The 22,863-nt window shown below is 39.3% G+C and overlaps 1 protein-coding gene across 6 annotated transcripts in view; it reads left to right on the forward strand.

Annotated features, from left to right (window-relative positions):
• Positions 1 to 22,863, forward strand: part of LOC121917302 (rho GTPase-activating protein 28-like) — a 98,409-nt gene that overhangs the window by 64,634 nt on the left and 10,912 nt on the right. For 5 of the 6 annotated variants that reach the window (XM_042443148.1, XM_042443145.1, XM_042443149.1 and 2 more), the window contains exons 4-11: positions 1,794 to 1,863; positions 2,483 to 2,640; positions 6,141 to 6,306; positions 6,401 to 6,492; positions 8,822 to 8,899; positions 14,745 to 14,907; positions 21,945 to 22,027; positions 22,551 to 22,748. In XM_042443148.1, the coding sequence (XP_042299082.1) occupies positions 1,794 to 1,863; positions 2,483 to 2,640; positions 6,141 to 6,306; positions 6,401 to 6,492; positions 8,822 to 8,899; positions 14,745 to 14,907; positions 21,945 to 22,027; positions 22,551 to 22,748 (1,008 nt within the window). The remainder of the gene's footprint in view (positions 1 to 1,793; positions 1,864 to 2,482; positions 2,641 to 6,140; positions 6,307 to 6,400; positions 6,493 to 8,821; positions 8,900 to 14,744; positions 14,908 to 21,944; positions 22,028 to 22,550; positions 22,749 to 22,863) is intronic. The other variant, XM_042443147.1, reaches the window with a different exon arrangement.

The following is a 22,863-nucleotide window of genomic DNA, read 5'->3' on the forward strand; positions in this document are numbered from 1 at the left end:
GAGCAGCTGACAGTTAAATCTCATCCCTTGTTTCTGAACTTCATTTCTCCAAATAGTGTAGGACCTGACATAATGTTTTTCACCTAATGATGGTAAACCCTGATTTCAGTATTCTAATGTATCTGGTTTTATGACCTTTCTAAAAGATAAGATACTTCTTAGAGATTGGATCCATTCTAATGGATCTAGTGGTCATATTAGAATAGAACCACTGCACTCAATGGGATATTATTATTATTATTATTATTATTATTAATTTCCTTTCATTGTGAAGAATTCTGTATTCAACCCATGGTTTTGTTAGAAATGGATTTCTAACTAATGGATTCCCACCCCTTTTTTACTTCCAGTATTTAAGTAAGTTTCTCTGTGGTTTTAGAGACTTTTAGAATGTATTTGCACTGCTTTTCCTGTTCCTCTTTGACAGTCAGCTATTAATTGCTTAATATAATAATCCATCAAAGAAGAAAAATGCCTTCTTTCCTTAACACTGTCTAGTGTACTCCAAAGACTAGTCTACCTTGTGCATTTCCAGTAACTTACATGGTTCAGTAATGCCATTTCACAAATACTACATCAGTTGTGCACTTCTTGTTGGTTAAATATGTCATATACATAATATCCATCTGAAAAGGTAAAATAACAGAAATAATATGAACTTGTATTGAGGAGAAGAAGTAAAATTTGGGAAAGATGGTTTTAAGATGGAAAATAGGTCTTGCCACTTTGGAAAGCCACTTGCTTTGAAGTAGTAGAAGTAGTAGTTGTTGTTTTCTTTAAGACAATACCTTTTGAAGTTTTCAGAGATATAGCTGTGTGAGTCCCTGGAAATTTTGAAATGTATTGCTTTAAGGAGTTTAAAAAAAACAATTTAAAATCAAGTGGCAATTGGGAGACCAGAAAGCCCAGTAAGTGGTGTGGAGAATTCACATTCTCTTAGCTTTTGACTAAGACAACCACCTCTCTATTGTATTGTTTTTTAAGTATGTTTTATGTTTTTAATTCCACACTGTTTAATTGTATTTTAAGGGGTGGGTGGGTTGAGGGTTTGGACTGTATATTTTAACTTTGTAAGCTGCCCCGATGGCTTTTTGTAGAGAGGCAGGATATAAATAAATTATTATTATTATTATTATTATTCCTCTGAATAAATCTCACCAAGAAAATTCTAGGACAAGGTTGCCATAAGTTGGAGGTAAACTGAAGGCACATAACAACAAAGCATTATAACCTAAAGAAAAATGAAGATATAAATATTTTGCTCTCTCTCCTGTTCACTGATAATTACTTGTTATTATGGCATTATTTTAGTGATTTCCAATGACAGCTCAGATAATATGACAACCCAGTGCTAAAGAGAGGCATACTAGCTATGTGGGTGAAGCTGATGTCCACTACATTATCAAATTACAAGTATATTAAGCATTTAGATATTTGTGGAAACAGATGATTTCATAATGAATATTTTAAAGCCTACACATTTCAGTCACACCCAGTGCCATTTATGTTGCCACCGCATTTCATCTCTATTTTTGTACTGCATAACATAATCTTTTTTCTGGGATGCCAGTAGTAGCTGGAATGCAGTAGTTAGAACAGGTTCTGTGGATTTGGAGTTACAATATTATGTTCCGGTATGTACGTGTTTGATTTTATTCACCATAACATTGCATAGAAAGGGGGAAATGGTACAGTCTTTCATATCAAACTGCACAAAATTCACTGCAAATATAACATTGCAATATTGCATCAAAGTTAAATTATTCTTATACTTTTTTTTTTTTGCCCACCAGCCTACATTTGAAGCTATACCAGTGTCACCTGTAACAACCAATGGTTTCCAGCTTCCTGTGCAAAAACCAGGTTGGGAAATGCTTAGTTTTGAGTACATACATAGCTTCGTTCTATACACAAATGTGGGAGAGACTTTGGCCATAACATCAATATTATGATTGGTTTTATCTGTACTCTGTTTAAAGCAATGTTTTAAACTGATTTAAATACAAAAGAAATAACTGTTTCTTTTATATTCTTATATGTTTAATCTTATACATAATTATCTCACATTGAATTTAGTGGGACATATGTTTGGGTAATTGTACTTAGGATTGAATTGCAAATCTAGTAAGTGGGTAAAATAATTATGCTATTATTTGGCAAATATCTTAAGATGAATGCACATTGAGGTACAATGTCTAGGCTTTCTTTTCCCCTGGCATTCTCTTCATTGCACGTCAGTGTGCCATCCCATGCTGATCTCATAAGTGGATCTGAATTGATCAAGGGCTGAGTAATAAATATTATCCTATATGAATTCCAAAATGGCTGCAATCTACATGTGTCTCTCTCACTGCAGGCTCACAGTAATGATTACAGAATTTGTTGATTAGAACAGTGGCAGCTGCTTGCTGCTTTCATAGCTTGCCATTATGTTTATATTATTAGAGGGAAACATTAATATAAAACCTTTCTTTATTTTCAGCAGGTAACTGTCTAGAATATGAATCTGACAAGAATAGCCAGTTGGTGAAAGAAGAGCTGTCCTTTGATGTCTCATTCTCAGAATCAATCACAGTGATTCCAAAGCACAGAGAAAGGCATAAAAATCAAAGGTTAAAAAAGGATGAATCTTCTTTGACTGTAAGTTTCATCTCCTCAGAATTATACTCTTGGTTGTTTAATCCCTCAATGAGCTGGTTTCCATCTGAATTATGGTCTTTAAATGGATTTCAATGTTTTTTTTTGGAGGGCAAAGCAGAGCTTCAAAATATATTGTGGTGTTTTGTACAACAGCTCCCACAGTGCCCAGTGAAAGCCACATCAAATGTCCTAAGTACCCACTTTCTGAGAATTAAAGTCCTTCACAAAAGTAAAGGTACTCTGGAAGTATTACTATTTGTTTGGTGGGCATTTGGGATGCCCATGCAAGTAAGTAAGCAGCCAGTTGTATGACAGAGCAACCAGCATTATCCAGCCTGTGTAAACTGTCTTGTGTTGTACCACACACAGTATGGTACAAAAGAGGATGCTGTGTCAAATTTTAAACAAGCAAAATAAAATCAGTACAGTTTCTTCCTCAAGTACATTACCTCTCCCCCTATGCTAGAGTTTATTTGGACATGCATAATAAAGCCAAAGCATTGTTCACAAGTCCATTTTTACATCAACAAAGCTTGGATCAAAATCAAAGCATGCACCAAATATTTTAGTTCTCTCACAGTCTCCCTAAAGAGTGGATATTGCCTCAAGAATTCATGTCAAGGGAGAGGAAAAGGAATTCCATAATGTTATAAAAATCCTGTATTACAAAAAACATCGTATCAGTTATGCTTAAAGAAAACGTATAAAAGGTTTAACACCATGGTGTGTCATGCTGCCTGGTTACATTGTTGCACTATTTTATCTGTCTCCAGATAGTTTCAAAACAGAGTTTAATTTATATAAATAATGGATGCATTCAATTTTCAGGTTTCTTCACTCTTTAACATTAAAGTAATTTATTGTAATTAAATAATATAGGAAGAGCTGTGTCAAGATGGCATGTCCTCGTAAATGTTTGTTTCCTATGTCTATGTGCAAATGGTTAGCCATTTATTCTCTAGGAAGATATTTCATATTGCAGTACGGAACGACTTAGGGAGCTGGGAATGTTTAGCCTGGAGAAAAGAAGGTTAAGAGGTGATATGACAGGCCTGTTTAAATATTATGGGATGTCATATTGAGGAGGGAGCAAGCTTGTTTTCTGCTGCTCCAAAGAACAGGACCCTGAGCAATGGATGCAAGCTGCAGGAAAAGAGATTCCAGCTCAACATTAGGAGGAACTTCCTGACAGTAAGGGCTGTTCGACAGTGGAACACACTCCCTCGGAGTGTGGTGGAGTCTCCTTCTTTGGAGGTCTTTAAGCAGAGGCTGGATGGCCATCTTGTCGGGGATGCTTTGATTGAGATTTCCTGCATGGCAGGGGGTTGGACTGGATGGCCCTTGTGGTCTCTTCCAATGCTACGATTCTATGATAAATGGGGAGAAGCACATTCACTGATATCCTGTACTGTATCACCTTTCGAGAGCTAGCATGGTATAGTAGTTTGAGTGTTGGACTGTGACTGGAGACCAAGGTTCAATTCCTTGCTTGGCCATGAAACTTGTTGGATGACCTTGCACAATGCAGAGTAGGCACTTTGCCAGCTCTGCTATTCAGTAACATACTGGATACAGATATTATGAAACTGGCCTCTTCTAATTCCAGCATATGTATGTCCACTTATGAAGACATAACTCCCTTACAGGATTTTGGCCGTTCTCCATAGACATTTTGCACATTTATGGGTATGCTCTTATGAATCTGTGTTGCTAGAACACTGTCCATTTTAAGTTCAAAGGAAGGCAACAAATTACAGTCTGCCCTTGCCTTACGCAGGGGATCTGTTCCAGGGGAACCCCCCCCCCCCCCCCGTAAGGCAAAAAGTGTGTATGCTTGAACCTTATTAGATATAATGGGGCTCGTGCTTGCCACGCGGCCATGCATGTGCCATTCTCTCAATCTCCCAGCGGCTTCCGTGTAAGCTGGAAGCCGCCTATAATGAGCCCACGTATGGCGCAGGCTCACTGTATTTGTTTAAACATTCAACAGAGTGTCTGAAATCATCTTTACAGTTTCAACTCTGTATACAATTGAAATTATAAAGTTAACTTTTGGACAGCCACTAAACTGTACAGAAGACATTATCTGTCCTTGCCTGCAAAACCTATGCTGAAACAATTATATTGTGCTATGTGACCTCCCTAGTATAACTCTGTGATAATGATTATTTCCTCATGTGTTCCATGTGCTGGAAGATACTGTTGCACTCATGGCTTGTAAGCCTAGACTTGGTCTGAACTATCATGGCTCTTCTTAAGTCTGGTTTAACAATGGCAATAGTTTGCCCTTCTATGCAGACTCCTAACTGGGTTTGGATGGAGGAGTGAAGACATGTATCCTATGCCACTTCCAAAACCCTGTTCAGTTACAGTTGAGATGGGAAATATGAGAAATCTTTACCATTCTTTTTTTAATCAGGTGCATCTTTTTTTAAAGAAAAGGAAAACAATATAAGGGATTGGCTGCACCTACAACATTCTATTTCAAGATCATAACACAAACACTACCAGCAGGTGACCTCTCAGTGGGCATAAAGGAGACCTCCAGAGCATACAGCCTCACTGCTGACAGAACTACTTTATGCTAGTGGCGAGTAACTCCTGCAACATTCTACCTGTGGCAGATCCCTGTACCGAGGTTGGCCCTGCAATTCCAACCTCTAGGAAATCCTGCTACTCACACTGTCCTTATTCCTCCAGTTCTCCTCTTTCCTGAATTAGGTTCCTGGGTGTCCAGGCAACCTCAGTGTAGACAAGTTCATGTATTAGCATTGTGTTCTTTATGGTAAACTTGACCACCCTTTGATTCAGGGTAAAGGAAGAAAGTCTGACTCAGTTTTGTTAGAGACCAGACTCTTGTTCTTTCATTAACTCTTAATTCAAACAAAATAACAAGAGAACAATAATAAAATTATTGTTTTATTATATCCTGAAGAATAGTAAATGTTTTAAGTTCTTAGCTAAATACTAAGTTCCAGTATTGAATTCCAACCATATAATGATATTCATCCTTTGTTATATCAGACTTTGCCCTTCTGCCATTTCAAGCAACTAGTACACATTTATTTCCCACTTTAACTCCTCCAACTATGAATTCTCAAATGTCAACCCTGTCTGAAACCCCAGACACACATTCCCTCTTTTTATACTTTCTGGTCCCCTTCACATTCTTTCTGAACTGTCTCCCTTAAAGCCAAGTCCGCCTAGCACCTCCTCCTACTGCTCCTCTCAGATTCCAATCCAAAGAAGTTAGGATTGATGACTGGGCTCAGTAGTCTTAGGATAGCAACCTTAAGTTCTGAAAACCATTCCTTTTACTCAAAACCTTTTTTTAGACAGGATTTTAGAACTGAAGGCTTTTAATGAAGGGGCTTTTAAGAGGGCCCTGTATTATACTATTTATTAACTGCTTTTTATTTATTTTTATGTGCCTGTTTTAAATACATGCAACCACATAGTGATTTTTAGAATCTTAACCAATTTTAAAAAATATATTATAGAACTTTACAATTAGGAAAAGCCGACTGGGACTGACTGCAGTTGGAGATTTGTCTCTTAATGACATGAAGAAAATTCGCTACCTCTCTCTGATTGAACTTACCGCCTTCTACGATGCTTTGGGGATAGAGCTAAAGAGGAACCGAACAGAAAGGATTAAAGGACGAGGTAACAGCATACAAAATGGATAGTCATGATTTTTATTACTCAGCCAGTATTGCTCATCAAAGATCTGTTATGTTTTGACATTTTTTTTCTGAAGAAAGTGGCCTTTTTGGAGTTCCGTTGGCAGTGCTGCTGGAAAATGACCAGAAAAAGGTTCCTGGGATAAAAGTTCCACTCATCCTTCAAAAAGTGAGTAGAGCAAAAAGCCAACATCAATTGTGACACTAAAATCTCATTATTGATTGTATTAATCTTTAGAAAAGACATTCCATAAAAATGTTCAAGCATCTTTCAGTCTGAATGCTGGAGTTTATTTCCAGCTATCTTTCATTATAGAAAGATACAGGTTTTAGTAGGGCACAATTTCATGCAGCTCATTTAGTGTTTAACTAAGGCCCAAAACAGGCATGCCAAAAGCGCTGGCCTTCAGCTGTGTTGGGGGCATGGTGTCCATACAACGCATGCCTTGAACACATCCAGAAGCCACACGGAGAGTGTATAAACCTGGACGAGCCAGCACAGAAAGGAATGGCAAAAAAGCCACTCATGAAGCAGGCCTGTGCAATCGCAGCAGTCCTGGCGCAATCAGGGCAGGAGCAGCCAAAGGCCACAACTTTTGCCCCATCTGCATGACCCCTAACAATAATCTTAGAAATTCAGTACTAAAATTTTGAAGTGATACAATCTGATTCTTATTCTAAAGAATTATAAGAGCTGGCCTGGTGGAACCATAGTGATATTTAGTGGACAGTCTTGTTAGTACTGTGTTGTGTAAAAATGTTTTCTTGCTATTCCTTGGATGTTTCCTTGAGCAGGAACTTCTGAATTCACCTTCAAACCTATAGGATGGGGGACACCTGGTTGAACGAGACTACATGTGAAAGGGATCTAGGAGTCCAAGTAGACCACAAGTTGAACATGAGTCAACAGTGTGATGCGGCAGCTAAAAAGGCCAATGCAATTTTAGGCTACATCAATAAAAGTATAGTATCTAGATCAAGAGAAGTAATAGTGCCACTATATTCTGCTTTGGTCAGGCCCCACCTGGAATATTGTGTCCAGTTCTGGACACCACAATTCAAAAAGGACATTGAGAAACTGGAGCATTTCCAAAGGAGGGCGACTAAAATGGTGAAGGGTCTGGAAACTATGTCCTATGAGGAATTACTTAGGGAGCTGGGGATGTTTAGCCTGGAGAAAAGAAGATTAAGAGGTGATATGATAGGCCTGTTTAAATATTTGAAGGGATGTCATATTGAGGAGGGAGCAAGCTTGTTTTCTGCTGCTCCAGAGAACAGGACCCTGAGCAATGGATGCAAGCTGCAGGAACAGAGATTCCACCTCAACATTAGGAGGAACTTCCAGACAGTAAGGGCTGTTCGACAGTGGAACACACTCCCTCGGAGTGTAGTGGAGTCTCCTTTTTTGGAGGTCTTTAAGCAGAGGCTGGATGGCCATCTATCGGGAATGCTTTGATTGAGAATTCCTGCATGGCAGGGGGTTTGACTGGATGGCCCTTGTGGTTTCTTCCAACTCTACAATTCTATGATACTATGAAATATCATTTTATGCAAAGCCCAGAGACCAAATCCAGCGGTTCTGATTGTGTGAGACAAGGATTGGCAACACATGGCTTGCAATCCTCTTGGACCCCCACCCACCCAATGCTGAAGAGCATATTTTGCAGGAGGGAGGGAGGAAAGAGAGGTTTGCTGAACTAAAAGTATTCCTATAGTGAAACACACAGACTTTTCAGCCTCCAAATTGAATTTTAGGATACCAGATAATAGACCACTGGTCATTTCTATATTTGCTTTTTGGGGTTGTGTAACTTTGAGATAGGTCCCAAGGGGAAATAAATTGTATAACATAGTCTTTCATAGATACCTGGTATAAGATATCCTTTCATAGATCAGACTGGAGAACAAAATGTACTCTTACATCCCCTCTAGTCCTCGGATTCAGTAAAGTTACTTCAAATCTAACTTTTTTGTGTGCAAGAAAACATGTGATACACAGTTACCAACATTAAGACACAATCTAGCTAATGGAATTAACAAAGACTACACGTTATACTTGAATGGTATATAATGGGCACACACACTGGGGAGGGGCACACCAACTGCCATGCCCCCTCAGTTCTCATCCTTCCAGTTTTGAAGTCTGAAGGAGGTTTCCACTTGTATTTGCTTGAATATGAAGAGAAACATCCACACAATCAACATTCCTGGTGTAAGAGTTTCCAGTTGCATAGAGGCTTCTACTCATATTGAAGTCACTTTCAAGCCTGCCTCCCCAAGTAGGGAGGTCAGGTGTTGAAGAAATGCAGACAATGATGTTGGAGTTAGAGCCAGCTTCTACAGCACAATGCCACATACACATAGTAGCCTATTCTGTTGGTACATCATTCTTGAATAATGGCTTTACCGTTTTAAGTTTGTAGAGCCCAAATTGTACATGTTTTATGTCTGCACCAAAAGATATCAAAAAAGTAATCTTTTTATCTATTGTGGCATAGCTGTTGCTCAAACTTGAGGAAACAGGCCTGGAAACAGAAGGAATTCTTCGCGTGCCTGGATCTGCTTCACGTGTTAAGGTATGTACCTCTTCCACCCAAACTGTACAGATTGGTGACAACACTTGTTGTCAGAAACATGTTTATGAGCAAGCAACATTGGGTCATTCACTCATATGTTAAACCACACTTCCTACATATATATTTATAGCTATTTCATTTTCCTGAGTACTGATTGCTATGTAGTCTAAATGGCACCATCAGTACTAAGTGGAAGAGAAGCCCATTGTAGAGAGTACACAGTAACTTGAGGAGAAAAAGAAGAGGGACAGTTGCAGGAAAAATTTTTTTTAACACAGGGCACTTATAGCAGATCATGCTCACTGAACATGGACTTACTATGGGCTTACTATGGAGGGAATAAGCCCGAGAAGCACTCCAATATTTTGTTGCAGATTTCACATGGAGTTTTGTAGTACTTGTGCTCAATGGCATTACAATGAAACCATGTGAGGAAAAAATGCAGAGCCCTGCAACCAGACAATTGCCCCAAAAGGATTTCAGAGAATTGTCATTAGCCATGCTACTAAATATTGGCACGTTACAGACGCGCCGAACAGGCGTGCTAGGGTTAGGAAAGGGCATGTTAGGGTTGAGAAGGGGTGTCCCTTCCGGACGCCCCTCAACCCTAATATGGACTGAGTCCATACAAAATGGCGGTGCCCGTCCACACTGGGGCCGACATTTTGACGTCGTGGACGCATAGTGTCTGGACGTCACATGGCAGAAGTGACTCCGTGAGTGCGCGACTAGTGCCTTGAGGCACCACTTCCGGATCGCAGAAAGAAGCCCCATTTCGGCGCTTCTTTCTTCCTGCGCCCGGGAACCGCGCAGTTTGGCTGCTGCGGTTCCCAGATGTAGCAAGTGGCGGCGGCGGCAGAGCGCCCTTCTTGGGCGCTCTGTAACACGCCATTGCTAGCTTAGTTGAGGCGCCAACCCCAGGTCAGTGCTAGAATCCACTGCTATAGAAGGCCTGGTACTTTACCATGAGAGTCTGCCTTCTTTCTGAGGAGTCTGTTCAAATGGCCTCAGAAAGTTACCCTCAGAAAGTTCTTCCTAATGTTTAGTCAGAATATTCTCTCTCATAATTTGTTTATATGATACTCTGTTCGTTTTTGAATTATTTATGTTTTTGTATCCAGGCAATGCTTTGCAATATGTATTATAAGCCAAACATCCACATGACAGATGTAATGTTTTTAATATTCAGTTATTGTATCATTTACATCTGATCAAATGTTACCCAAGGACAACAGGGAAGTCTTTAAAAAAACCAATTCATATTTTACCACTCAGCGCTACTGCATATTATGTTGATGTTAGAATTTGAAAGCATTCCAGAAAATATGTTTAAGGCAAATGCATATGGCTCTAATTAAATATTTGAATGTAACTAAAGGTTTGGAAAAAATGTGTGATTTCTTATTTCCATTAATTTCTGATTATATCTACTAGAAGATGAGGTCACAGTCATACTCCATCATGACCAGGGCTTAAATCCTATTGTTAGACTTGATTAAAGGAAAGCCGCAGGAGTTTACCACATACCATGCAGCCGCGGACAAGTCTACATTGGGACCACCAAACAGTGTTCAAACATGAATCAAGGAACATGAAACACTGCAGACTGAGGCCTGATCCAGGCCGGCACTTTGCTCCGGCCTGGACACATAGTAGGGTTGCCAGGGGGTGGAGTGACCACACACCTCGCAACCCTACTACATAAGCGCCAAGCATCTTGTGACGTAAGTGCACTCGCAACATCACTGCAGCGTCGCACAAAGAACCTGGAAATTCTGAGTTCTTTTTGCTCCACAGTGGCACCACACTGTTTGGGGGTTGCACCGTCTCTAAGGAGCAAAAATGGGTCAGCAGTAGCAGAACATGTTATAAACCATCCTGGACATAAAATGCTGTTTCAAAACACTGAAATTCTAGACCATGCCAACAACTATCAGGTCAGAATGCACAAGGAAGCCATTGAAATCCACAAACACCTGGACAACTTCAACAGGAAGGAAGAAACCCTTAAAGTAGACAAAGTTTGGCTGTTAGTCCTGAATAACAGCAAGATAAGGACTCAGCAAACGCAAATGAAAAACCACTCAGGGTCAGGGGTTTTCCCAGCAGACAATGATCACTAATTAAACAGACACTAATCCTCTTTGCATATCCTCCCACCCTGAGTCCTTGCCATCAACAACAGAACAATACACAGATTAAAATGGAAATCACTCCTCCCTACACAGGGTCACACAGAGTGAGTGACACACACACACACACACACAATTCTCTTCCATGCCAGCATTCTCTGAAGATGCCAGCCACAGATGCTGGCGAAACATCAGGAATAAACTCTTCTAGAATATAGTCACATAGCCTGAAAAACCCACAAAAAGTTATGGATGCCGGCCATGAAAGCCTTCAACTTCACAAAACTCTGACTGTATCTTATAGCACTTCACTCACCCACACTAATCCTCTCCTCTGTGTTTTTAAACCAGACAGAACTCTAGAAAACATAGGAGTAGTTTTTCTTTGTTCCCCCTCACAACAAAACAAGCAAACAAAAAAACTATTTATGTCCAGCAGTGACTTTTTTCAAAACTGAAAGTGACTATGGCGCGTTACAGATGCGCCGAAGTGGCGTGCTAGGGTTAGGAAGGGGCGTGTTAGGGTTGAGAAGGGGCATCCCTTCCGGACGCCCCTAACCCTAATATGGACCGAGTCCGTACAAAATGGCGGTGCCTGTTCCACACGGGCGCTGCCATTTTGACGTAGCGGACATGTTGCGTCCGCACAGCGCATATGACTCTGCGAGTGTGCCATTGGCACCTCGCAGCATCATAACTGCACCGCAAAGGGAGGCGCCATTTTGGCACTTCTTATTTGCAGCGGGAGGAGCCACACAGTTTGGCTGCTGCAGCTCCTTCGCGCTGCAGGCGGCGGTGGCAGAGCGCCGCTTCTCGGCACTCTGTAACGTGCCTACGATTTGCTTCCAGGTTTTTTTAAAGCCCCACTCCAATGCTTAAAACAATTCTGTGGAGGAGGCAAACCAGTGAAAATTCTCTCAATTTCTCTTGAGGAAAATATTGGCCCAGGTGAGGGCCTGTTTCAGGAAGGCAAACAAATGGTGTGCATGAGTGTATGGTGGGCTTTAAGAGATGGCAGAAATGACCTCCAAGTGTGACCTGCGCTTTGCCCATCTTTGATTTAAAGGAAGTTATCATATTGTACCAACCCAGGAAATAATATGAAATAACATATTCTGCAGCTGTCCAAATTTGGCTGGGATAGTCCTCTGTTGTACCCCCCCCCCCCCTTCAGCTGCTTTTAAAATGTTCTCGTTTCTCCTGCTTTTCCTTTGTTCTCAGTTTAGTTCAGTTGCTGCAAAATGAATTCAAAGTGCAAATGTAATTTGCATTCAATCAACTCAACAGGGGGGAGGAGAATAGGAGTGGGCAAAGTGTTGCCCTACCCAGTACACTCAGCCAAAGCAAACTGTTGCAGCCTCTACTAGCTTATCTAATCATTTTCATTAATCAGCAATCATACTCTAATGTTTTTGGGCACATGTGTCCCAGTTTTCATGTGGAATGTTGGAGGGTGTGGGTTAGTGCAGAACAAAGTTCAAAATCATCTCTTCTTGCCACATGGTTACCAAAATGCCCAATAATAATGGTGAGTGGAATGGGGTAAAACAGAGTAATAATAATAATAATAATAATAATAATAATAATAATAATAATAATTTGTATCCCACCTCTCTCTGTATTGGATCGAGAGTATACTGCAGGGCTTAACAAAATATCACTATACTTTGAAGACATAGAAATAGTAGTCCCCAGAGTGATCTGAGTCAACAGAGTTTTAACTGCTCAGTGTTAGGGTGATATGGAAAGATTTTGCCAGCATTGAAACAAGGTGATTCAAATCCCCAAATCAGCCACAGAAACTTACTGGGAGATAGTGAACAAGTTACACCCTTTCAGCCTAAGAGGATGGCAGTGGCATACATGATCTGAATAAATCTTGCTGAGAAAACACAATGAAAGTTTGCCATAAATTGGAGCTGATTGGCAGAGATACTTACAGGGAAAGTCACTTTTCTCTGTGCATTTAGCTCATAACCAGTCAAAGGCACAATCCTGAATTATTTAGAACTGTGTTTTATTTTCATTTTCCCTGTGTTATTAGATGTATGCTATTTTAATGTACCTCCCTTTTGGTTCAACGTTCACTTGTCAGTAGTAAGACATATTTGACAAGTCCATTATTTAAGATGAGTGTGTAAAACATGGAATACAGTTCTACATATAGAATCTTATAGAAACTTTTTATAATGAAAAAAAAAACTTTCACCAACCCACACAAAAAAGGTAGGTGCCTTTTTAGAGGGTATGTGAGTAATACTTTTAATTTCTCTGATATTTTAAAACCTTATAATTACTATAGGGGCAATTTGGCTTATATTTGAGTACATACAGGATTTTGCAGTGATTTTATGATAGTATTCATAATTCAACTATAGGCCACATTACTTTCCAGATATATTACAGCTCATGGCATTGACTAGTTTGGTTTGTTGGTAATTCGTTTCTTTCCATCATCTTTCCCCTTCCCTCCAGTAAAAGGTACAGTTAAATCCCTTATGTTGCTTTTTTGAATGAAGTCAGCTGATTTGATTTAAGAGATTTAGAGTATTTAACTGTTATTTTTTTTCTAAATAGCCTTTCTTATAACTTAGCATCTTAATTAAAAATTGCATCTTTATCTTCTAGAAATATGAACCAGTCTTCTTGATATCCAGTGTATTGTTTTTGTAATTGCCCAGGTTAGAGTGCTTAAAATCATGGATGGGAAAAATGAATTTAATTGGCACCTAGGGATTATGCTAGAGGGGTAAGACAAATCACTTCTAACTACAAATCTGTAGTCTTCCAATCTCTGATCCATTGTAGGTTTCTGCATATTCTTCATGTCTGCCTCATACAATGATTACTGATGGCTAAACTAGACAAAATGCCATTCATACAGTTCACAAGAAACAGCTTGTCAAAAGATGGCTGGCAAAGTGATCTTTGTGGGGTTTTTTCAGATGGAAAACACAGCTTGGGGCAGGACTTACATATATCCAGCAGAGCCCTTATTGATTTCTTCAAGTCATACGGTCCTGGCTTGGTTGAAGAGCTTCAGTTCTAGCTCCTCCCACTATATAAGTATTCTGTGGCCTGGTAATGACTGGGCTGCTAATTTTCTCAGAGAGTTGCTCTGCTGGTTTGAGATTTGTCTTGCCTGCAGTTTGATACCACTTTAGCTGTCATGACTCGATCTGATGCAATCCTGGGATTTGTAGTTTTGTGAGGCAGTGGACTTCTCTGACATACTAGGCTGAATACAAAACTACAAATCCCAGGATTCTACAGGATGGAGCCATGACAGTTAAAATGGTGTCAAACCACTTTATTTCTGCAGTGTGGAATTGCTGTGAGTCTCTTAGTGCTTTACATTTTGAACATAAGAGCATGGTTTGGAATATAAGAGCACTTGCTGAGAGTTCAGGCAGCATATTCCCCCTATTGCTCATTCCTAAATTGCAAGTTCTTCTGTCTGTTAACAACAGCAAATTGGCTTGCATTTTGACACATCTGAGAATTGTTTTGGAAAAGCTAGCTGAAAGGTGCTTGACACAGGCTGACTTGCAAATATTTATATTTAACTGCTAAGTGCCAAATTCAGATACTTTTATTCTAGGAACAGCTTCATTTAAAAATATTGCAATCCCACCTAGGCAGTTTGTGGGGGCAATAGAATTCTCTTTTATTGGCAGCTTTTTCTAATCAATCATTTTTGTTTTATCTTTCAGAGTCTTCGCCAAGAAATTGAAGCAAAATTTGATGAAGATACTTTTGACTGGGATCAAGTACGTAACAATGACGCAGCAGGACTATTGAAGATGTTTATACGGGAACTTCCAAGTCCCCTCTTCACTATGGAATATTTGCCTGCCTTCATCTCATTAGTGGAAAGTAAGTAGAGCAGTCAGCATTCTGTTTAGTATCCTCTTCTTAATCCAACAATTTGACTCACTATTCACAATCCAGAAATTTAAAAGAATCATAAGCTTTGCTCCAAATATTTACTTCAGCAGCCTCACCAGCATCTTTTCCGCTCCCACTTACAAGTATGCCTCAGTGCAGAACCTCAGTCCTTGTTTAGGCTCATGTGAGAATGAATGTGCATGGAAGAGCTGCCAATATAATTCTTATAAGCCAGTTATCTTTCACACACCAGTCCAAGTATCTTGAGTGGTCAATAGGATAAACTGGATATGTCACCACATGTAACATGATAGATGAAATGAGGAATACATTCATACATTACTGTGACTTACGTCGCTCAGTTTTATCTTTTTTATTGTATTTTATTTTAATACAATATTTCCTTGTGATTGGCGGGCTATAAATTATTATTATTATTATTATTATTATTATTATTATTATTATTATTCATGTCCCTATACTAAATATACATGATTCTTTCATCTCAGCCAGGACAACCACTCACAGCACACAATGGGCTTTTTTTAATGTCATGGTTTAGCACAATATAAATGAGTTTGGCCTCCTACCAGAGTCACATATGTCACTACCTCTGCTGCTGCCAAGACGATCACTTTGAAAACTTTTGCTACATTTTTTTTTTGTCATCCAAAGCAGGAAATGTGGCTAACACCAACTATAGTTTGTTTAAACAAGATAAATTTCAGAAACCACTTTGAGATAGTCTTAAATTAACCATTGTTAATGTCATTTGTTATTGCCAAAGGTACAATAATTTGTGGTTATGTAGTCCAGCCATTCAAAGTCCAAGAGTAGAGCTTTCCAAAGGCAAGGTGCTACCAATGGAAATGTCCTTTTTCAGGTTGATGTCCCTTCTAGCTCAGAAAGTGGAGCAATTGTAGAAGAGCTTCACATTATAAATTCACTGAAACTGGGATGTATGGTAGCCAAGAAGCACTGTAAGATTTTGAAGATTTGAATTACACTCAGAACTGGGAAAGAAGCAAACCACAGGTTCAAAAAAAAAATAATGGTTTCAGGAGCCAGGTTTCAGGAGCAACAAAGCATGGGAATAAGAGTTAAAGTACCTCTTCTTTGGACCACAGTCTTAATCTGAATTATTCTCAACTGCTAATATTTTAAAAATAGAGGAGCATAATTTGACACATAAGAATTAAATATGTAGCTAGTATAACTCACACATTAAATTAGAAGGACACGTGTATACATGGTGCCCCAACCCTGCACTGACAGGTCGTTACATTGCAAATGTTTTTATAAATGCCCCCAAATGTCAGACAGGGCTTGTTCTGTGGCACAGATGGCCGCATTGTAGGGGAGCTAAAAAGTTTGGCTGCTTGTATTCTAGCCTTGTTTTGTTTATTTGACAAGACACTAGAAGAATGGAACTGCTGGGCTGTGAATGCAAACAGAGCCACAGGTTGTACGCACAACCTGTAAACACCCACTGAAATACTGCCTGTGTGGCATTCTCTGCGTAGGCCTTTTCTAGTTAGGCTTGTAAACAACAATTTATCATTTATGGCAGGGTATTGCTGATAACATTGATAGAGGAGGATAAGGGAACCTTTTCCAAACAGAAATTTTCTGTTGCTTCTCTCCCTGGTGTTATCTCTTTTAGTGAAAACAGTGTGTTTCATAAAAGGGGGTGGGGGGGAGAGATGGTTTAAAATTTTAATATCTTTTATTATTTTAATGTCTGCCCCTGAGGTGTTTTTTATATTTTGATCCATACAGGATGCAGTGTTGCTGCCAAATGAAAACATATCAGTAATTTCAATGAAACAAGCTGTTGAGTCAGGATAGTTTGGATCACAGGATTAGATATGCTGCCAAGGATTGTGAAACCAGCCAATCCTGGTCAGACATTGGAAAATTTCAAATCTTAATTTTTTAAGTTAGGAAAACAGCTATTGTTGGATCTGTTTAATTTTTTAAGTTAGGAAAACAGCTATTGTTGGATCTGTTTGGTTGGCTGATGCTTTTCATTCTACCACTGCTTCCTGTGGCCTTATAAGTCAATGGACGAAAGGCACATAATCTCACATACAATTAATTGCAGCTTCTCCAGAGGATTTTTAAGAGGCTGCTGTAGTGATTGTGGTTTTTCAGTGACATTCCTTACAAGGCAGAGCTTGGTGGATTTGTTGCCCTTCCTTTTTAAAAAGTAACTTACTGCTGTCACTAATTACTCATTAACTGTAGTAATCTAGTATAGTAATATGCTACTTTTGTGCTTTCCTTTAAAAATTTCAACAAGATTCTGTAGTCTGTTTCTGGACAAGAACCTCCAGCACCCCTCTCCATTTGTCGTGTTGGCTCTGGCTGATGGAATTTAGAGACCAAGATCTTGAGGTTCACCATTCTATTGTATAGTCATTAAAGTTATCACTAGTCATGATTAGCCTTATTGCTCCACCTACATTAATGATTCTCACTCAGCCAAAATGTCTGTAGCTCTACCCACACTTTCCAAAATTAATTATCAAATTGTGGCCTTGTTTAGTACAGCTAATTAATAAATTATCCCCTTTGTTAGTACTGTATCTGTATAGTCACAAGTGCTTTTTATTATCTTTGTTCTTAGGAAACTGAAAGAAAAAGGTAAGTCTAGTTCTCCTCACTGCAGGATTCTTTAGGGACCCAGGAAAAATTAGAGAAAATATAAAGGAATTCATGGCTTTATTGAAATGATATTGGTAGAAACAAATGTACAGAATAACACCTACTAGCATGATTAATGGCTGCCTAAGCATGACTAGCTTATAGAAGAAGATATTAGGCTGAAATTGCTCCAGAATCTGGTAAGCATGGGATTGGCTTTTAAATATTGTGTCAACAAGATCCTATAAAGACAACCTCTTTGCTTTTAGTGGTGTTCTCCTGTCTGTCAGGGACTGATAAACAAGGAAGGACCCATTCTTAAGTATAAAAATAGTTCCAAACAGTAGCAGTAATGTTGTTTCTGGCTCTGTTGTGGTTGTGACTTTAGAGACCTTCAGGTCATTTCCTACTTATGACAACCCTGAGGCAAACTTATCATGGGGTTTAATGTTTAATTGGCAAGATTTGTTCAGAGGGGGCTTGTCATTGCCTTCCTTTGAGGCTGAGAGAGTGCAACTTGTCCATGTTCACCCAGTGGATTTCCGTGGCTGAATCCCAGTCTCAAGAGCCATAATCCATTGCTCAAACCACTACACTTTGCTGGCTTTAGAGGTGGATTTATTGGTGAAACAAAACAAACAGAGCAATGCATCTGTGGTTTAATGATAACTGGGGTCTGTGCAACATTAAACAATGTGGCATGAGAAATCCCTTGAAAATGAATGAGTTGATGTTTTAACAGGAGACAGAGATGGATTATTAAGTGGACTGCTTTGAATTAAAAGGGAAGCCTTCTGAGACATCAAAGAAGAAGTGACTGGCAGCCATAAGAAAAGATGGCCTGCTTGTGACCCATAGGACAAATTATGCAAGGAATGTGCTCCTAAAAACAAGGTTTCTTTCTAAGGCACTTGCTCCTTTTGAAACCAGAACAGAGTTTCCCTGTATTTTCTTACTTAGGACTGTCTTCCCAGCACCTGGGGTTGAGTTTTTATAAAAAGAAGAGACAATCGTGTATGCTTACTCAGAAGTAAATCCCAAATATTTCAGTGTTCAAGGAAGTGTGTATAGAATTAATCTGGAAAAGTATATTATGTAGGGGATACATGAGAAAAGAAACATGGAAGTACATGGAATCTACAACTAATTCAGCTTCAGTTCTGATATTCTAGCTAATGATAATACATAGCTGTAAATCATTTTTCTTATTAATCTTTCTATTATAATAATCCAGAGATTAGTAACAACAAAATCAGCATGAAAAATATAAAAAGGTTTCATCTGCCTTTACACAGTAAGACTCAGTAATATCAAGATAAGTATGTACATTTAATATGTATATAATAAAAGTAAATCAATTAAGAATGTAAAATGGTGACACCTATCAGTTTAACACTAGATGCAAAGTAAGGAAAAAGTAAGTGAAAATATAAACCAAATCGATTTCTTACCCATTTAAATGAAAGAAAATAATTTAAAAGATTAAACCTTAGTCATATATATACTGTTGCAAAGATAAAAGACTAAAAACTTATTTGCTACAAACCTGCCCATCAACTCTGTGATTCACAAAATATTTCATCTGCTATAACATTTCATAACCAGATGGTTCCACCACCCCAATATGTTACTCATTAAGAATCCTCAGATTTTAAATTCTAAACAGTGTAACCCCATCCATGTATTTTCTGATGTAAACCCAAATATTCCCAGACAAGTTTGAAGAGAATTGCAGCCTATTTTATTTTATTTGGCTTCCAGCTCCAGCTGCACATTTTCACATTCTAATTGTTTTGAAGGGATGCTGAGCTCTTCCTATTCTGTGTTGATCTCCAAATCTACCATTACAAAACACATCGTTATTTTGGAAAATCCCAGTGGGGAAAATGGTCCTTTGCTCGTAGTTTATATCCCAAACATGCAGAGTTAACAGATATGACATTTTTGATATCTATAAACTGTGACAACTAAAGATGATTCTGAATACTCCAGTGAAAGAAGAATTCATACATACGTTTATGATGTGGGTGGAAATGTGATACTGCGTCACTGACCTATAGTAGATTATATGAGTGCTTATCATCCTTACTGATTATGTATCCTATAAGACAATTTTATTATTATTATTATTATTATTATTATTATTATTATTATTATTATTATTAACCTTTATTTATAAAGTGCTGTAAATTTACACAGCGCTGTACATGCAATCTTTTTAATTGGACGGTTCCCTGCCCTCAGGCTTACAGTCTAAAAAGACACGACACAAAAGGAGAAGGGAAAGGTGGTGGGGAAGGGGCCTCGCTAGTAGGATAATACATATAAAATACATAGCAATACAGGAAATGATTCAATAAAACAGACAACAAAAGAACAACAAAAAGCAAGTGACAATTATGCAATACCTGGGAACGCTTCTCTGAACAGGATGGTCTTCAGCTCCATTTTGAAGCTGGTTAAAGAAGAGATAGCTCTTGTTTGTGGGGGAAGAAGGTTCCAGGAGTATGGGGCAGCGAGTGAAAAGGGGCGAATCAGAGATGGGGCAGAGGAAATCCTGGGCTGGGACAGCAGACCTTGAGTACCAGAACGGAGGGCCCTAGTGGGAAGGTGAGAAGAAATAAGGTTTGATAAGTAAGGAGGGGCCAGCCCATGTAGGGCTTTAAACGTGGACAGCAGCAGCTTGTACTGAATACGAAAAGGGAGGGGGAGCCAGTGAAGGGTGCTGGACAGAAATTAAAGGACGGAGGTGAGAAAGAGGAAGCCCAGCCAGGAGGACGTTACAGTAATCGAGTCGTGAGGCCACAAGACCAGGATCTTGGCAGTAGAGGCAGAGAGATATGGTCGGATTTTGGCAATGTTGTATAAAAAGAATCTACAAGCCTTGGCTGTGGTCTGGATCTGAGGGATACACGACAGAGAAGAATCAAAGATAAAACCAAGACTGCAGGCTTGCTGGACTGGTTGAATAGAAATGTTGTCCACAGAGACAGAAAAGGAGTGTTGAAGGGTGGACTTAGGAGGAAAGACAAGAAGCTCCGACTTGGACATGTTGAGCTTCAAACGCCGATGGCACATCCACTGCGAGACAGCTGCGAGACAACATGAAACTTGCTGTTCAAGCCTTGGAGAAAGGTCAGGTGTGGAAAGATACAACTGGGTGTCATCGGCGTACAGATGGTAGGAAAAACCAAAAGAACTAATGCGTTTACCTAAGGACAATGTGTAGAGAGAAAACAGAAGGGGATCCAGAACAGAGCCCTGAGGAACACCCACAGATAAGGGAACAGAGGATGAAGTCTGTCCACCTGCAACCTCTGCAAAAGATCTGCCAGACAAATAAGATCTAAACCAGTCGAGAACAGAGTCTGAGAACCCAAGGTCAGAGAGTATGTCAACTAGGAGACAGTGATCAACGGTGTCAAAGGAAACTGTAAAAGGCCAAGTCTTCCAATTAGCAAAATGAAAGAAAAGGTCAAACTGTTGTGTGACAAAGGTATGGGACAGCATGACCAAAGAGGAACAGAGTTTGCAGGAAAGCTAAATGTAAATTCTATTGATTCAGTGGTTCTACTCTAGTTGAAAGTACCAATAAGATGCAATCCAGTGTCTGAATTATCATTTTAAGAGGGAGGATTCTCCACTTCAAATTCAGCAGTAAATCCAGCAATAGGTGCCATTCTGGCCTCTGACCAGAAGACGTTGTCTGCTGCCGACTTAAGAATTGTGTAGACTAATTTATCTGGAAAGAGTTTTTAAAAAAAACAACAACAATAATACAGCTATTACTGATGACAATAATTGCTAAATGGAACTTCCATATTAAGTAACCACATATCTCCCGTCTGTGTATGGGGCATAAAACAGTTACAGTGGTACCCCGGGTTACGAAAATAATTCGTTCCGCCGCCGCGTTCGTAACCCGAAATCCTTCGTAAGCCGAAAAAGCCATAGGCGCTAATGGGGAAAAGCCGCGATTTCGTGCGAAATAGCGCCGAAAAGCACCAAAAAATTTTTCGTAACCTGAAATAACCTTCGTAACCCGGAACAGTTTTTTCCTATTGATTTTTTTCGTAACCCGGAAATTTCGTAAGGCAGTGCTTTCGTATCCCGGGGTACCACTGTATTTGTTTTTATGCCTAGCCTGGGAAGCTAGGATGGGAAAGGATTAATGGAGCTGACCCACTTATGTGTGATTCTTAACGTTTTTTGTTTGATCCTGTCAGCGGGCTTCTATCATCAGCCTACTGGACAAATGCCTACACTGTTATAAAATATTCAGTGCTGCAATCAAAACTTATTTAAAAAGTGGACTTTTCCCCAGGTTAGAGTGTTGTTGTTTTTTTATTTTAAAAATGTCCCTGTCATTTTATTCTTAGAAATCTCTCAAGTCAAACTGCAGCTGCAGGCTTTGCATTTACTGATCCTGTTGCTTCCTGATTCCAGCAGGGACGCAGCCAAGGTAGGCAGGCACATTATTCAGTGTGGTTTGCCATCTGTATTTGTTGACTTTCAAATGAGCCTATTAGATATGCAGAAACCAAGCACTTCCAAAAGGACAACACATGTAGCCATATGTGGTCCTGCTTTTGATTGTTGCAGCCTCACTTATTGGTAAGAAGGGGCTGAAAACATCATTCTCCTTGTGCCCTGATCATTTGAACAGATCCCCTTCACCTAATGTGGCTGTTGGCTGTTAAGGTGGGTTGCTGGGGCATTTACATAGTCTATATAGTCTTACTAAATTTGAAGCATTTCTGAATCCACAACTGCAATACATAATACCAGCCAATGTTAATATATTTTGCTAGGATTACAATCCAGCACTGAACCAGAATTGTTAAGACCCAAGGAAAATTCACCAGGCTTTTCTGCCAGGATTTACTGTGGTTAAACTATCTGACATTCATAGGATAGGTCAGAAACACACTGAATGATCTTTGTGATCCAGTAAATTGAGACTGAGTAGCCTTTTTTTCTGCTAGGCCCTTCTGCAGTTTTTGAAGAAGGTGGTAGCTAATGAGAGGAAAAACAAAATGACTTTATGGAATGTTTCCATGATTGTTGCCCCAAACCTTTTCATCTGCAAAGGCAAACGTGCAAACCAAGAAGAGATGTTAGCAGCTGCCACCACAGCCCATGTTGTGAGACTTTTGATTAAATACCAGGATATCCTGTGGACGGTAAGTCAAAATGTTAGTTCCTACTATTACTGTTCAAAACGATTGCCATATTTTTCTGGCAGAATTCTTATGCTTTTAACACCTATGTTAGCAATAAGCTATCGTACAGAGATAA

The sequence above is a fragment of the Sceloporus undulatus genome, unplaced genomic scaffold (assembly GCF_019175285.1).
Source record: "Sceloporus undulatus isolate JIND9_A2432 ecotype Alabama unplaced genomic scaffold, SceUnd_v1.1 scaffold_14, whole genome shotgun sequence".
Taxonomy (NCBI): Eukaryota; Metazoa; Chordata; class Lepidosauria; order Squamata; family Phrynosomatidae; genus Sceloporus; species Sceloporus undulatus.